The sequence below is a fragment of the Ctenopharyngodon idella genome, chromosome 19 (assembly GCF_019924925.1).
Source record: "Ctenopharyngodon idella isolate HZGC_01 chromosome 19, HZGC01, whole genome shotgun sequence".
NCBI lineage: Eukaryota > Metazoa > Chordata > Actinopteri > Cypriniformes > Xenocyprididae > Ctenopharyngodon > Ctenopharyngodon idella.
In genome coordinates, this window is record NC_067238.1 from 25,537,047 (window position 1) to 25,554,824 (window position 17,778).

The 17,778-nt window shown below is 39.4% G+C and overlaps 1 protein-coding gene across 26 annotated transcripts in view; it reads right to left on the reverse strand.

Annotated features, from left to right (window-relative positions):
• Positions 1-17,778, reverse strand: part of macf1a (microtubule actin crosslinking factor 1a) — a 182,457-nt gene that overhangs the window by 80,977 nt on the left and 83,702 nt on the right. For 13 of the 26 annotated variants that reach the window (XM_051872298.1, XM_051872282.1, XM_051872290.1 and 10 more), the window contains exons 1-18: positions 14,989-16,077; positions 12,622-12,788; positions 12,410-12,522; positions 12,190-12,296; positions 11,931-12,050; positions 11,419-11,514; positions 11,025-11,152; positions 10,821-10,914; positions 9,526-9,680; positions 8,524-8,944; positions 6,489-6,566; positions 5,969-6,130; positions 5,018-5,122; positions 4,805-4,900; positions 4,594-4,719; positions 3,576-3,728; positions 1,848-2,002; positions 67-193 (exon numbers count right to left, since the gene is read on the reverse strand). In XM_051872298.1, coding sequence (XP_051728258.1) covers positions 67-193; positions 1,848-2,002; positions 3,576-3,728; positions 4,594-4,719; positions 4,805-4,900; positions 5,018-5,122; positions 5,969-6,130; positions 6,489-6,566; positions 8,524-8,944; positions 9,526-9,680; positions 10,821-10,914; positions 11,025-11,152; positions 11,419-11,514; positions 11,931-12,050; positions 12,190-12,296; positions 12,410-12,522; positions 12,622-12,788; positions 14,989-16,062 — 3,477 coding nt within the window. In that variant the 5' untranslated portion in view covers positions 16,063-16,077. Of the gene's footprint in view, positions 1-66; positions 194-1,847; positions 2,003-3,575; positions 3,729-4,593; positions 4,720-4,804; positions 4,901-5,017; positions 5,123-5,968; positions 6,131-6,488; positions 6,567-8,523; positions 8,945-9,525; positions 9,681-10,820; positions 10,915-11,024; positions 11,153-11,418; positions 11,515-11,930; positions 12,051-12,189; positions 12,297-12,409; positions 12,523-12,621; positions 12,789-14,988; positions 16,127-17,778 lie in introns of those variants that run through there. The other 13 variants (XM_051872300.1, XM_051872301.1, XM_051872303.1 and 10 more) reach the window with 3 other exon arrangements.

The window sequence follows — 17,778 nt, forward strand, 5'->3', positions numbered from 1 at the left end:
TGATTATAAAAAACCTCTGAAAGATTTTTGATAAGAGAGGGAAATGGGATGAACTTTGGTACTAACTGTGTCCAGACTCCAGGAGGAAATATTTTGTATGTCTTTCTGCAGGTAGTGCCAGGAGACTACACTCTTCATGTTAACATGCAGCTGGTGCCATAGAGACATGACGTTCTGGTACATCTGCTCCATTCTGTGCACAGAAAAAAATATGATTGTTTTAAATAGTTTATATAGTTATTTATGCAACAAAAAAGGCAATACAACATCAAAATGTATGCTATTTACTTTCTTGTTAAATGTCCCTTGTGTTATAGTGCACAATTCATCATTCAAAATGAAAATAGCAGTATTTTCCAAAGAGTGGTGTTTGCCCCAGTGTTATTTTAGTATTATTTATATACTATTATAGTATTTATTAATATTTTCAATTCACTTTTATTCTTATATTTTCTGTTTTCATTTTAACTTTAGTTTAAGTTTAAGCAATTTTATTGTGCTTTTGTCTTTTTTTATATTTGTTTAATATTTAGCTTAAATTTATTTTTATTTCAGTTTTAGAATTAAGTACTTCACCGTAAACTTATTTTTCAAGTTTTTTAAGTTTAGTTTTTTTTAAAATCTAGTATTTATATTTTATTTCAATTAATAAAAATGATTGTTAACAGTTTTAGCAAACAATTTATGCACAAAAAAATATTTTAAAACACACAAAATTAATAAGAGGGCAAAAATTAAAGGGTCTATGAGGAAAAACTATGATCTGACAATGTAGTGCAACTTATCTCTGTAAATTTAATGCAAGTGCAAGTGAATGTGACTGTATGTCATGGTTGCCAGCTTATGAAAAACTGAACGACATCGGTCCAAAAATAAGATAAATAAACTACAATAACAAAAGTTTATGAAGACAGAAACACGAAAAATAAGAGATTTATTGTGGTTTCCCTTTTGAACAATCTTGATCAAAGCATCGCTAAAAGAACTTCTTTCTATATTATCATTTCAGATTTGTTTTTTTTAAATCACTGACACTGACTGCCACTTTTACAAAAAGCATCAACGTCTCACTAAAAAGGTTCACTGTAACAGGAAACACTTAATCAAATTTTCCTTCAATAAGAGGCAGAATTTGACCAAGCACACTTTCAAATTCAGTTAAGATTTCACTAAGATTCCCATAGCAAAGAATCAGGTGGTTAATCGAATGTAGAGAAAACACAAATGGATGAATCTCAAAGCCTATCAAGAACATGTCCTGGTGATAATTCACCCAAGAAGAAAAAAAAAAAAGATATCATGTGTAATTTGTTATTGAAAAAAATATTTACACATCATTGTTGTATTAGACTGCTTTAAATTTTTTATTGCTTTAAATAAAATATTTCTAACATAATTTTTTACATTTACTGTATTAATGAGATTAACTTGAATTACAAAAATAAAGCAAAACCCCAAGACCTAAACAAAAAACAAAACTTAATATCAACACTGGTTTGCCCATGCAAAACTTGCCATGAAAACTTTTTATGCAGCAGTTTATTTCAGCTACAAAAGTTATATCGCCATCTACAGGGCATAGAAGGTACTATACCTTGTGCATTTTGCCCTTTACCCACCCAAACTTGTCAAGTATGCTACATTACATGAATGTGAGTGCATTAGCAGGTATCTGTACTTTTACTCAAGTATGGTTTCCAGGTACTCTTTACAATTCGGGTTATTTCTATGCCATATGTTGTTACATGCAGAAATGTGTCACATTACAGAAGACTGATTCCTGCATGTGTGTGTGAGACCCTCATTAACGTGTTTATTAGCAACCTATAAGGATCTGTGTACTGTACCTGCTGGCAGTGTCGATAGCTTCCTGATTAGGGGGAGGAATGGTGAAACATACAGATGGCACCATGGCCTCATTTCCTGTAGGACTGATGACCTTCCACTTAGTCCTCTGAGAGTTATCCTCCAATACACATTCCTCTCCTTTGCTGATCGTGATCTGAGAAAGAGAGACAGAAATAGAAAGAGAGGGACAGAGAAAAAAGAATGGAAGAAACATAACGGGTAAGGGAGAGAGGATTTGAAAAACTGAGCAAAAAAGCAGAACTGATGGTCAATGTTAAAAAGTAAAGGGATTCAAAATATTAACCAAAGGATGAGGAATAAAATGTTAATGCTAATGGCCTTCATATGAGTTGAATTACATGAAATATGAATTTCATGGAATAATGCCTTACTGCGCTAACATATCTTTACAACTGGCTAGAAGAAAAAAAAAAAAAAGAGAAAAAAAAAAGGCTCTCATCTTGTTCACTTTAATTATAGTAGCTTTTTTAGCCTAGCTTTGCCCAGGCTAACATGAAACCTAAATGCCATCAATAACCCTCAAGGCAACATAAAATTAAAAGCATTCTGAGTGATTTAAGCATATTAAAAATCAAAAAGAAGATGTGAGAGCACTTTATAGCGCCCCACCTCAACTCTCACCCTATCCCCTTGCACACAGAGAACATTATGCTTCATTATATTTTATGTATGGATAGGAAATTAAAATTAACAGAGGGTTACCACCTTTGTGACTGATAAATACAATAGAATTAAAATGACATAGCAAGTCAGCATGCAACATGCTCCCACCATGGAAAATTGATGATTATTTTGGGCTGGGATAAAAACACCTAATACATAATATATATGCCCTATTTCACATTAACAGTGTACAGGACGCCTGAGGTAAAGCAGGGGTCCCTTGTGTGCAGGGCCAGGCCAGAGAGCAAAGGTCAGAAGAGGAGAACGGTCGGCAATAGTACCTGAGAGTTGGCCTTGCCCAGCCCCGCAGACACACATAAAGAGGAAGGGAAAAGGAAGGGAACAGGGAGAGAAAGATGGGTTTAAATGGAGGGATAAAGGAAAAAGAGGAGGATATGGGGAGGGCAGAGAAAAGGGGGGTGGGAAGGGGATAGGGAGGGAGAAAGAGATTACTTTTGGGCATTTAGCAGACCTCGTCTGACTGAAATAATATGATCAGGAAAAGAAACGGGGCCACAGCTGGGAGAGTGAATGAGTGTTCTGCATAAAAATTAATATTCAACAAATGACAGAATCTTATTTCATAATTTCAATTAATTAGAGTATGTAAAATGTGTGAATGAAAAGCAACGAAATGGTATCACTCATGATATGCCACACCTCCACTTTCCCAGGATTATTTGCTTACAACTAAATTGGCACACACAGGACAGATCCTCTGAATAATCTTTGTCAATGGCACCTTTTCCCCTTATACTTGCCTTTGCAGCTCCAGTGTGGTTTATGACTAAATATGTGCAGATGGTCTCTGGCTAGCACCCTGAGTGGAGCAGAAGATAAAGAGCTAAAAGACGGTTTTCAAGTGGGGTAGGATTGGGCCACAAACGTAAAGCTCTGAAAAACTGAATTAGGATCACGTTTATTTTCCAAATGTGATCTTAGCTCAGTCCTTAAGAGCATAAGGATCAATGCAGGGTTGTGATGTGATAAGGTAAGGCAAAGCGCGTAGGTTGTGATGGTGAGATATCTGGAGCGTGTTATACCTCTATTTGTCGGTAGTCACAGATGGCACGAATTGGCGTGGTGGTGCCCAGGTTACTATCTGCACTGCGTGGGCGGAGCTGGACTACCGACTTGGCCCGGCCCACAAGGCTGGCCACTGTGCTGCGGTATTCAATCAACTGTTCTTTCTCCTCCTGAAAAATAAAATAAAATAAATAAGAAAGTCAATCAAGCAGTCAAACAGTTAACCAGAGTTGGGGGTAATGCATTACACATAACATGAGTTATGTAATGAGATTACTTTTTTCAAGTAATGGGTAAAGTAACACATAACTTTTAAATGTACAAAATATCTGGGTTATTTTTTCAAATACTTTTTCATTTATTGGTGATTTTCTCAATATTTTGATTTTTTGCACCCTCAGATTCCAGATTTTCAAATAGTTGTATCTTGGCCAAATATTGTCCTAACAAACCGTACATCAATGGAAAGCTTATTTATTCAGCTTTCAGGTGATGTATAAATCTCAATTTCAAAAAATTGACCCTTATGACTGGTTTTGTGGTCCAGGGTCACACACACACACACACACACACACACATATTATATATTATATATATATATATATATATATATATATAGGGGGAGAGAGAGAGAGAGAGAGAGAGAGAAATCCTAATGGAATCCAATTAAATTACTTAAAATGTTAATTTGGGAAGATAATCCATCCCAGCTTCTATTTATTTTTATTGCATTCATGCCCTTATTTAACTGTAATGCACTTGTGCCAGTTCTGGGTCTCTTCTCCGTATGGCCAAAGAGGATGCCCATTCGCTCTGTCTCCTTTTGTGCAACCCCACTCTCATGCTGCCATCTGTTTATATGTGAGGACACGCACTGCCTCCTGTGCACTCATTGAGCTCAAAAATTCAAATTCCTAAACTAAGTATAAATGATACAATCTCCCATAACTAAAAAATAAAATATGTAAAATATGTTTTAAAGGCTGATTGTGCACTCATATTATTATTATTTTTTGAATAAGAGGGAAGACCCACCATGGAGTCCTGCAGCAGATCCTCCAATCTGCCAAGTCTGCTGTTTTTATCACAGGTGTACTGTCTCTTAATGGTGTCTTGTAGCTGACGTAGATAGCTTTCACAGTCCCGTGCATCACCCACAAACTAAAAAAAAAAGGTCATTAAAACACAGGAAATGTATACAATTTGTTTTTGTTTTGTTTGTTTTTTTGTTTTGTTTACTCAGTACCTGGAAGAAGGCAGTGTTGTCCTTGAGGTGCTGCTCCACACATACGCAGAGCTCTTTAATCCACTGCCACTGCGTCTGCAGGGCAGCACTGTAGGCCTATGATCAGAGAGGTCAACAGGTCAGGATTGAGAACCAAATCTATTTTTACTGTGTCTTAGAGCGACATACTGAGTTCACTGCGTGAAGATTTATTCATATTTGTCAACAACTCACCTCTACTGTTTGTTTGGCTGGGTGGTTATCTTGACACAGGTGGTCAGCTGTCTCCTGGAGGGAGCGCATCACTTCTTGTTTTTCTTCCAGCTCTGACCTCATGTCCTGATAGAGGTAAAGGAGATCAAAAGATATTGCTCAATCCAAAATAAAATGTAATGAACAACCGCAAACACACTTAAAGGGATAGTTCACCCAAAAATGAAAATTATCCCATGATTTACTCACACTCAAGCCATCCTAGGTATTTATGACTATCTTCTTTCAGATGAACACAGATATATTTAAAAATATCCTGGCTCTCCCAGGCTTTATAAAGGTAGTGAACGAGGGGCGTGTTTTGAAGCCCCAAAAAATGCATCCATCCATCATAAATATAATCCATACAGCTCCAAGGGGGTTAATAAAGGCCTTCTGAAGTGAAGCAATGGGTTTTTGTAAGAAAAATATCCATATTTAAAACGTTATTAACTATAATAACTAGCTTCTGGCACAATTTATTTATTTATTTTAATTTTGACCTCATACATTATAAAACATCATAATTTCTCCAATCATTTAGCCGGCTTAAACTCCGACCTTGCAAGCTCTCGTTCATCTGCCTCCATTTTTGAGTGCAACGCCCACATCTCAAAAACCAATCAACAACAAGATGTACAGAGCCAAGTCCTCATCTACATTTTTTCTTTTTCGATAATCCATTTCACTTACATTTCAAAATCAATGCCATTTGTTTCATCATGACTTAAAATAATCATGAAGTACTGAGGGCAAACTACTAATTAATTTAATCTACACCACAAATATTATAAATGAAATGTTTAAAGAAAATATACATAAAAGGGGAGCAAAAAAAAAAAAAAAGGTAATAAGGACTAAATCAGTAAAGGAACATATATTGCCCAGAGGTAGTATAATGACTAATGCATCTTTCTATAGATGGAGTCTTACAGCATATTGCTCTCTTTTGGCAGCCATGTTGGTGTTGCTGTCACTCCAGTCGAAGGCCAGCTCCTCCTCCTCCCTCTCATTGAGCCAGATCAGCTCCTCAGTGCAGTGGGACACAAAAGCTCGAAGGCTCTCCAGGCAACGTAGTCGCCATGACGAATGTTCCTGCGACAACACAAAACAACATTTATAACACTGGCCATATAACACAGGCAACTGCTCAGTCTCATGCTTTCCCTGCGGTAAGCACCCTTGGTCTTTCGAACAATTGCATGTTTTCATGGAGAAATTATTTGGTTAAATTATGGAGACGTGGGTGGGTGTGGGTATATGTCAAGAGCAGGTGTTTTGCAGCACTTTCATGCATGTCACACAAGCATTCTGTATTCTGCCTTTCTAAGGACACACTCGGTCACGCCCTAATGAGATTAGAGAACAGTAATATACATAATACAGAGTATAATGAACTCAAATAGACTCACATATGTCTGCTTATCATAATTCTAAAGCAGGAAAAACTCACCAGCAGTTTGCAGTACTGGTTCTCCAACTTGGACAGAGTCTCAGAGTAACTGCTACGTAAATTAGGCGAGACCGTTGACTGAGGGAGAGAGAATATGAAGAAATAAATTATTCCTTTGCAAAAGTGTGCAGTGCGCAATACATTAGGTCTTCAAGTCCATTCACACCAATTCTGATTTGCCAGGTTGGTTATGCACCTGGAGTTTTAAATTGAAACAATGCATGTCTATGGACAAAATTATAAAGCTATCATGGCCTAGAACCACCCATTTAAACAGTAAGAAGAAGTCTAACTGACTAAACATAACTGTTTTGATTTTGTGTGTCATTAAAGGTGATGCATGGCTCTAGGCTCTGAGTCATGACTGTTGTTTTTAATGGAGCCCATTCAATATGACTATACAACAACAACAACAACAACAACTATTATTATAAATAATAATATGTATTATAAAAATTAAACAAATAAATAAATATACTATTTTAGTACCAATACTATTATACTGTAAAATAAAAACAGCATTTAATAAAAAATAATCAATTTTACAACTGTAAATTACAACACTAATATTTATGTCCTAATTTCCTTGGCTATTAAAGGGTTAGTTCACCAGAAAATTGAAAATTATCCCATGATTTACTCACCCTCAAGCCATCCTAGGTGTATATGACTATCTTCTTTCAGACGAACACAATCAGAGATTGTATCCTTGCTCCTTCAATATCCTTGCTCCTTCAAGCTTTATAATGGTTGTGATGGGGCACATTTTGAAGCCAAAAAAAAGTATACATCCATAATAAAAGTAATCCATACGGCTCCAGAGGGTTAATAAAGGCCTTCTGAAGTGAACCGATGGGTTTTTGTAAGAAAAAGATCCATATTCAAAACTTTATTAACTATAATAACTAGCTTCCGGCAGGCGGCCGTACGCATCGATTTGCGGCGGAAAAGTAACCCCTGACCCGACGCATGACATAATGACGAACGAAGAAGCGCAGAGGATAGAGCAAAACAAAACACAGGTAAAGAATTTGAAGTCTAAAACGATCATTTTTAAAGAGAAATGTCGGAGGATTTCGATATAAGAGAAGAGGAGCTTGAGTTTGCTGCCCAGCCCTATTTTTTTGAACCGCGAGAGGCGTCTAAGCTTACGCTACTCCTACATCCTGCGTCATACATCACTTCAGAGGTTACTCATTTGGCGCAAGTCGACTTGCGCAGTATGAGTACGGTCATCCGCCGGAAGCTAGATATTTGAATTTAAAGTTTTAAATATAGATATTTTTCTTAAAAAAATGCATCGCTGCGCTTCAAAAAGGCCTTTATTTACCCCATGGAGCCGTATGGATTACTTTTATTATGGAAGGATACTTTTTTTTTTTTGGCTTCAAAATGTGCCCCAACACAACCATTATAAAGCTTGGAGGAGCAAGGATATTTTAAATATATCTCCAATTGTGTTCGTTTGAAAGAAGATATATACACCTAGGATGGCTTGAGGGTGAGTAAATCATAGGATCATTTTTTTTATTTTTGGGTGAACTATCCCTTTAATTGTTAAATCGATAGAGTTTTTATTTCGGTGGAAAACCACAGGAAGACCTTATTAAGCTTCTCATTTGTGCATAACAGATTTATAAATGATTCTCATTACAAGATGTTGGCACATCGTCTCATGAGCTGCTCGTGTGTACTGTAAATTAACACAATGTCCAAAAAAAAAAACCAAAAAAAAAAACTTCAGACTATAAATATACATAATTAAATGGCAGCTTTTGCAAATTTTACTTGCATTTGCCGCTTGGTGAGTGCTAATACACTGTAGTGTATACAACCATTCATGAGCTTCGATCGATCACTCAATCGCCTAAATATTTATGTCGTGTAAATTTTCATTTGATCTTATTGGAGCCATTTTTTAAGTGCACTCAGTGAACAGCCTGATTGTGGTCTGTGTACATGCTGCCTGAAGCTGAGACTACATCAGAATTGGTGTGGAAGGTCCTTTGATACCAAGACCTCATAGTTCATGTACCTCATAATTTCGAGCCTCTTTGAGGCTATTCAGAAGATCCTCCACTGCTGTGTGAATGATGTGGTGGTCCTGCAGGTGCTGTTCTACAGACGGCAGATCAGAACCCCACTCGGCTCGCTCCAGTAGGTCCTGTGTCCCTTCAACCCATCCCAACAGCTCATAGATGAAGCGCAGACTGCCTTCATCTTCGGAAGAGGACATGGCTACCAGATCTGCGCGAGACATCGGCCGCCTAAGCAGGGATGCCGCAGCACCCACTGCTCCTAGGAGTGTCTGTGCTCCAAGTGTAGCCAGACCTCCTGGCGAACCCTTTTGACCAGCGTGCTCTCCCAGCAGACCCCCTGTGGAGAAATGACCCTTCCTGTATACACTGGCACATTGCAGGCGCAAAGAGACCAGCTCCTCCTGCAGACATGACACCCTGCAAGAAAGAAATGACCTGAGGAGTAAGACTGCTGGATGGGGAAAAAAAAACTATAGGAAAAAAAAAAAAAAAAGTGTTGTTGTTTCTGCAAAAGTAATGTTTCAACAATAATAAGAAATGTTTCCTGAGCCCCAAATCAGCATGTTGAATTTCTAAAGGATCATGTGACACTGAAGACTGAAGTAATGGCTGCTGAAAATTCACAGGAATCAATTATATTTTAAAATATATTATAATAGAATTTTTTTATTATTTTAATTTATAATAGTATTTCACAATATTACGTTTTAACTGCATTTCTGATCAAATACAGTAAATGCAGCCTTGGTGAGCATAACAGACATCATTTAAAATGCCAACAGTATGAACAAAAAATAATGGCTGATAATTAATTGTCATTAAAATAATTGTGAATAATTATAATTGTGGTAACTGTGATTATTGTTTATAGTACATAAATCTTTCCCCGTCAATCAAATTAATCTTTAGTAACTGTTAACAAGGACAAAATCATCCCATCCCTCTTTCTGCTTTGCTTTTCACACACATTTTTCTATTTTCCCTTTTCTCCCTCTTACTTGAAAGCCAGCTGCTCCACTTGGTAGTATTTTTGATCTCGAAGGACCTGCAGGTCATTGTGAAGTTGTCTGACTAGACCCTCACAGTCCTGCAGATACAACCCCAATTCATTCTCACACCGCACTGGCTGCCCATTCTCTAGTTGAGACATGTCCTGAGGAAAGACAGAAGACAGGGATTCAAAGGAGCACTAAACATTTCTGAATGATAAATATCCAAGTTATTTCATGCAACAAACTAAACTGGGTTATCTCAGAGGAGTTGTCAATATATGTCCAAAATCCAAGTGAGTTGCTTACTGAGATAGTATTTCAAGGCATCTAGTCTGTTTGAAGTAACATTCTAAATGGTCTTTCTTGTAACATCCCTTCTTTTGGGAAGGTGGCATTGCCTGTATCCTTGATGGTAATATTAATCTTTTGGTGGTTTAATTAAATGGTAATTTAATTAAAAACAGATATTGTAGCCAATATTTGTGTGCTATGTAGCTTAGCAGCTAACATCAGTATCTAATAGGGGTGTAACGGTACACAAACATGATGGTTTGGTACGTACCTCGGTATTAAGTCACGGTTTGGTACGGGTTCGGTGAAGCAGGGTGGAGAATAATTATTTTTCTACTCCAATTAATTTTTTAAATATAATCATTTACACAGTTACTGTCATAACTTGTTTTCATGACAAATTGATTTAAATTTATTAAATTCAGACATTACTAACAGGTAAAGTAAATAAAATTAATATATAAGCTATAGTGCATATATTTAGTGAACTGTTTCCCTCTAGAGTTCATTTCTCTACTGAACTAACATGCTGTGGACATTAAATAACTTGCCTGAGGTAAATGTAATGCTACGTGACACATTATTCTCAAGCTTATTGATGTCTTTCCATGGTTGAAACACTGGTTAAGAGATAACACGTAAACATATCTATGAATAGATTGTTTGTTCTTCTGTGCTTTTTCCTGTTGTGGCGGTTAGCAAACAGCGTTGCATTACCGCGCGCCCCCTTCTGGATTGGAGTGTGGATTGCCCTGTGATCAACTGTATTTGTCGTCTGACCGCATGCACCGAACCGTGACGTCCGTACATGTGCTGTTAAGCCCCTAGTATCTAACGAGTGCTATTTATACAGGCAGAGCTGCTGCCTATGAGCGTTCCAAATCAGTCAATTATGAGCTTCCATTTCAGAAGGCAGTTGCCTATGTAGACAGAAGACTGCAAGGCAGCTTACTAGTTTTTGGAAAAGAGCTTATGAGACAGATCCCACATAGAGATACTGCCGTACTTACAGCCTGCAAAGTGTTCTTCGCCAGTGTGAGTTTTTCCTCACAATCTAGAGTCGTGTTCTGGATCTTATTGGCCATCTGTAGGAGTGACTCCAATCTAAAAACAAAGTTACATACAAAATACACATCAACAAATACTGAACTTCTTTTTAAACCGCTACAATTCTAAATGCAGCCATCATCTTATCTAGAAGTAGACTCTCTAACCTCTCCACAGCAGGCCTCAGTGCTTTCTCTCTCTCCAACATGTCCAAGATCAGTTTTCCCCATTCCTCCTCCAGATCATTAGGGTGTAGCCCTTGAGGCAGCTTAATGCGTCCAAACTCTATCCACGCCTAAACAACATCCACAAACATCAATCATGAAAAGAAGCTATCCTAGTGTTTTTTGAGTGTGTGCATGTGTGTTCCCTTTATACTGTCAGTCTTCCACCTCTCCCACATGACAGCGTTGCGCTCTACATTAGCCTGAATCTGTTAATGTGCAGCTCCACTGTGCCTCTTGTGAACAGTGCTGCCTGCATTTAGCTGCAGAATCAAGGTCAGCCTCAATCTCTCTCTGTCTTATTGTCATTCTCTTTTTATCTTCGTCTCTTTCTCACCTCCAGAAGCTTGTAAAGGTGCTCAATGTGGCTCTTCTCTCTTTCCTTTGCAGGGATCTCGGTTTCTTTGAAGTGGACATATTCATTGTAAAGTGCCTAGGGAAGAGAAGACTTTTGGTAAGCAGCCAAGTAAGATCACATCAAACGGTGATTAGCAATTTAAGGCATCACAAGTTTGTATCGGACATAAAGTAATTCCTTTTGCTGCCTTCAAAAACACCTCTTTTAAGCCAAATTCTAAGTTAGTATGTATCCTTCACAGAGAAAGCAATCCTAGAATGCACTGCAAAAAATCTAAAATAATGGATTAAAAAAAAACATTGCATTCAGTGCTGAAAAGGATATATAAAAGTTATCAAACTGAATGGTAGTTTAGGCTGTATGCAGTAGGAAGTGAGGCAACTCACTAGACTGTTGAACAGAGATATTTTTTCATAAAATTATCTTTTAAGCTTAATCTTTATGAAATGCTGCTCTTTTCTTTTTATGACTCCTTCCCTCACGTTTCTTACCTTGAGTTCCACAGGATTGTGGGGGAAGCTCCTATTGGCCATGAGGGCCGTATGTTGCCTGGTCCACTGCAGCAGAGAAGAGAAGCCAGATTGGTACTCTGTCCACCGCTGGTCAACCTCCTGAACAACAGAAACCACATGTAAGAAAACAAGGGGAAATAAAAGACAAATTACAGTGGTGTAATTTGTAGGTACAAAAGTTCAGTAGAGAAAGAAGGTGCAACTTATAGAGAGTGAGTGCACTGTGAAGTGATCATACATGAGCTCCAATGCCTTCTCCACCCTCTGGGATCTTGGGGAAAGCATCATAGATGGAGGAGACGTACGTGATGACAGATTTCTCATCTGGCGACGGCACATCGACATCTGATGTAGAAAGAGGATAAAGATATTGAGAAAGCGAATGATGATCAAAGACAAATGGAGTTTTCATATGCAGAATGGATGAAAACTAAAGAAAGATAAAACACTAATGTTACCTTCAGCATCTAGAAGTCGTGTAACCCCTAACGACTCCGCAATCTCAAAGGCCTGTTCTAGGTTCTCACGATTACTTTGTTGCGCAACCACTCCCATGTCAATCAGGTCCGGCCTAAAAATCACAGTGCCATGAGATCATGAGTGTTGATGCCCTAATGTGCGTCTATCCTTTTAAACTGAGCGCTCATTATACTTAAACGTGTGTGAGAACCTGTATCTGTGCAGAAGAGCATTGAACAAGCGTCCATCGCTCCAGCTGGAAGAGAAATTGGTACAGCGGAGACCGGGGTAGCCCTCTGTGGCCTGTTGACTCCATATTAGCAGCTTCTCTTTTGCCGTGAGGTCGCCTGACTCACCGCTCACATAGATCTCAGAAATCTGGTAAAGAGAAAGATCTGATATTGTATCTGCACGTCAATAAATGATTTAACTGTGTAAAGGGGAACTGATCTCATACTTCTACTAAAAAGGTCGAGCATCACTTGTCTGCAAATGTATATTTTTAGGACTAGCCTCTGTATCTCTGGCCCCAAGGCTCAAATGACCCGCAGCTAGGCCACAAACCTTTCACTTATCTTATTACTCTACTTTTACTCCCTCTTCTTCTTGACAAAGGGAGTCAGTATCCGCAGTATCTGTCTGTGCCAGGCTCTAATCTGTATTCCTTTGTCATTCCTCTCGTATGCTACTCTTCGCATCCCTGCCTGCTTCTTTTCTTGCGGAGTTAGCAAGGAACACATTAAATCCTGGAATAAATGCAGATCTGATAGAACAGACAGACTTAAGAGTAAATCACAGATCTTTAAGTCATGCAAGTCAATGCAGGCCAAGATTAGCTTGGTCAAATTTGGTGACATACAGAAATAGAACAGTAACTGTTCTAGCCTGAGCCTCTTACTCTAAAAGGTGATTTAGAAGGTGAGGTCAGACAGATTTCTAATGCTAGTCCAATCAACCAGGCTCTGAGCCATAAAAATGCACCCAAACATTGCCTCTTCTTTTGGTATCATCATCAAACATATTTGCCAGACAAGACCACTTGAGTCAAATTAGTCTCAAGAAGAATCTACCAGGACAGCATAGATTAAATTGGGTTTGATGACATGCTGTACATGTCATAAATACAGTGGATAGGTCATAATGTGACATGGTGGTATTTCCATCAGAGTGCAGATGACTGAGTATGTGACCTTATTAAAGAGTCAAGACAGTCATGCTTTGTGATGAGCTGCACTCTTCAAATAGTCCAATTTGTTACCGGAGCATGTTACCGGAAGATGAACACGTACCAATGTGCAATTTAACACTTTAAAGTAGTGTGGGCATAAGGGATAGTGGAGGAAGGGCTACAATCAGCATCGTAAAAGGGTATTTGAGAATGGTATGAGTAAAGAAAATCAGAAAAGCGACATATGAGAAATTAAACAAAACAAAAATAATAGCTTACCACAAAATAACAAGACAACATAAGACAAATAACATAAAAAAAAAATAAAAAAACAACAACAAAAAAAACCAAAACCAAACAATAAAAATGCTAATCCACAAATCCACCAGATCGACAAATATTAAAAATATGTAAATGTCATGTAATTGAAAGAAAGGAAAGCAAAAATGAAGACAGCAAACATTTCAAAAGTTTGTAGGCCTGATTAATACATAACAAATCCATATCATAATCATATGTAGGGAAATATCATGACAATATGAATGCAAACGGCACATACAGTACTGAACTCCAACGAAGACAGCTTGCTTTACAGTGAGAGATCACTGAGACTGCATTTAAACACATTCAGCCAGTTACTGTTTCATCCATATTTCTGGGCGTGTACTTGCTGGTTTTAGTTTCCACACTTTTGCTGCATTTCTAAGATACTTCTGGAACATTGACAGAAATATAACCAGTTGGACATCACTGAAACACCATGCAGAGTCATGGTTTGAACATACTTAGGATTAAGCATCGAATAAACCAAGTAAACCTGCTAACAAACCAATAAATCTTCTAGCACACTGCTGCAACATCTGTAACGAGGCCATGAAATCCCTCTCTACCAGCTATAACTCTTGAGTGTGCAGGTGGAGCAAAAGGGCGAGGGAAGGCGGGCGACAGACACAAATATGCAGCAGTCTTACCCTGGTGCAGTGAGAAAAAAGATGAACAGCTGACAAAGTGTCTGTGAACATCACTAGTGATCGTGTTTTTGGCACTGCAAGACAGTTTCACTCTAATACAGAACATAGAGCATCAGGAATGACAGGAAAGAGAGTGGGTGGTATGAGGGTAGGAAAATAATGAGGAATGGAGGGAAGGGAAGGAGGCAGACAGTGAGAGATGGTCTGGGCAGTACTGATTAGGCTCTTGGGAGAGGGTCAGGAAGGATCTGCTGTGTTTTACACTGATTGGCTGAGAGTAAAAAGCCACACTATAGATAGTAGTGTAGAAATACAATGAAATGCAAAACAACCATACACCCAATCCACACCCAAGCCTTGTCGACTTTAAACTCTTCTCTTTTATGCTACAAAAGCCGCATGAAAGAACTTTAGGTAGACAGAGAAAAAAGAGTCTAACCTGGCTGCAAGGCTGAGCTGGTATCTCTTGTGGGGAGATGGGACTTTCAAGCACAGAAGAATCAAGTACATCAGAGGAGCTCCCCCAGTCAGTCTGGACAGCACCTCCCGTCTCGGGCGAAGTAAGAGGCACATCACTAGCATAACCTGAAGACTGAATGTCTTGTGGTGGGAGGCCAAAGCCTTCAGCTACTTGAGTAGAGTTGTCCAATAGGAACTCTTTCCCCTTTTTTTCCTGAGCTGCAGCTGTTGCTGGTTTGGCAGAGACGTTCTTCCCGGGTGGTCGTCCTTGAGTTGCAGAGACTTGTATTTTCATAATGTCTTCAGTAACTGGAGATGCAGCAGGAGGTTCGGAATGGACCTCAAGTTCTTTGTTGCGCCAGACGGGTGACCCATAGTCTCTTGGATAGACAGTTCGGACCACACAAAGTTGCCCTCCAAACTCACGAATGTGAACAACTCCCTTCTTCTCGCTTTTCAAGGGCTCACTGTACATCAGTTCTCTTGACCCATGCACGTCCCCTTCTTCCTCTACTTCCAGATCACCATGTTTGGAGCGTAAAAGGCAGGGTCTCTCTAATATGCCCTGAACTCGCTCCCGAACCTTGTACACTCTTCCGCCTCCAGGTGTTGTGTTGCCCTGCTCTAATGCATGAGACTCCTCGCTAAGTCCTTCCACCTCAAACTGGCGAAGTGCCCCCAGCCACGCTGGACTGGGATCTGGAGAAAGAATGGCCATCTTGCTGCCTCGCAACGTCCCTGTGCTTCCAAATATTGGGGCCATACCAGGAACCAGGACTACATTGGTAGGCGTTTCAGTTTCAGTATTTCTTTGGCCAGATACCAATTTGGTTGAATCAGGGGCTTTTGACATAGACTCCACTGTAAATTCAACGCTTCCACCCTCTTTCTCTTCAAGTATGCGGCTTTTCTTGTCTTCCCCTTCGGAACTTCTTAATTTCTGTTTGCCCTTTCGTTTTCGCCTGAAGCGAAGTCTTCTTTTGGGGGACAGTGGTGCAGCACCACCTGGTCCAGTTTCCCTGGGTTGTTTCACACAACCAAGGGAGCTCCCCATATTAGAGATGGAGTAACAATAAATAGAAGTCAAGAGGGGAAAAAAGAGGAAACAAGTAAAGCAAGAAATGAAGAGACGTCCACAACGAGAGCAGAGCAGTTCACAAAACAGTCAGCCTGAGGCTGTTAAGGTAATTTTAAATGCTGTTAAGTTTATGACTCATCTGAAGTGAAAATCAAGACAAAAAGGTATTAACCATGACAACAGGGTTTGGTACATGTTGAGATTCTCCCAGATTATGATGTCCCAACTTTAGGTGTGGACTGAAGTCGTTCCTCCTGTTGCTTGGTCTCCTCTTTTTTGATGTCATTTAGGCAATATTGCAGTTAACCTAAAGCAAACATCACTTAGGGTCCTAGCAAGCCTCTAGGACATGATGCTGTATATAGGTTACTGTCCTTTATAAAATATTAAAATCCTACGGCAAGGCTTTTGATGTTTTTCACTCTCTCATGATGCAGAGATGATGCAGCGCTGACTGAAGAGTTGGTGCCTTTTAGCCCATTTCACAGGCTGTGTGTTAAATAGCAAGCCATTTGTCAAGGCATTCGAAGACACACTATTCCACTGTAGATATTCCTCAAGGTGAGAACCACAATAAAACTGCACTGCAGACAGATGTACTCCTGTGAGCACACATGCACACGCTCAATATCTTGGCATTAGGATGCACTAATCATCAGCTTGCACGCAACTAAAAACTGAAAAAACAAAACAAAACAAAACAAAAAAACATGTCTGATCTTGTATTTGTGTGTGTACAGTAAGATGCATAAACACCTGCCTTTCTGGATATCTTTAGTATAAATTATTGATTACTGCACTCACATAGGGTAGTAAAGTGTTGAACAGTAGTCGTGGTAGTCCTGTGGGAAACTGTTCACGATAAAGCTGTGTAACAGGTCTCATATCAGCTGCTAATGGACAAAAGTGCAGAGTCAGGCAGCTCATCTACAATTTAGCCACAGAGCTTAACATCTTTTGTTCCCATCATCATCCAAGCATAAACAGCCTGAGTAAGGTGATGTTTGGTCTTCACACCTGTAGCTATGAGTGTTTCACCTCCCAAGCATGCAAGCTCCATTAAAACAAGTCTCCAGACATTGAAGAGAAAAAAGGGGAGGGGCTAGGTACTAAGCGTCTCGCCTCTGCTGCCACGGGAACTGGCATCCCATTCACTGACGCCAGCACAATCAAGTCAATAAAGAGGACAGTGTCTACCATGAGTGAAGACCTCACCTTCAGCCAGCAAACCTCAATAACCACTTTCCCCTTGCTGACACTGCTGGTTATGGAAGTGGTTAAGCACATAGTCCAGTCTCATATATCAAGTAGACATGTCTTCAAGTCATCCTGTCTTCCTTGTTCTGCCACTAAGCAGTATACATCCCTAGATTGGGGTGAGCGGATGAGAGAAAGAGCGAAAGCTGATAAGGTGCCGCTCCCTGATACTGATGGCTTCTCTGGCTGTGGAATCTAATTAGAACGCTGCCAGGACAGGGCTGGGCAGGATAGTTGAACCATGGCTGGATGAGGAAAAGAAGGAAATCCAGAGGAATACACCCCCAACCACGAGCTGAACTGCTAGCCTGAGAGAAGAGTGTTTGCTCCAGTGTTGAAAAAAGCGTAGCTCCATCAGTCAAGCATGGCGAAATTGATCCGATTGATACGGCGCCCTCTTTTGCACAACCTGGGTGCAAATTAAAACGTGTGGCT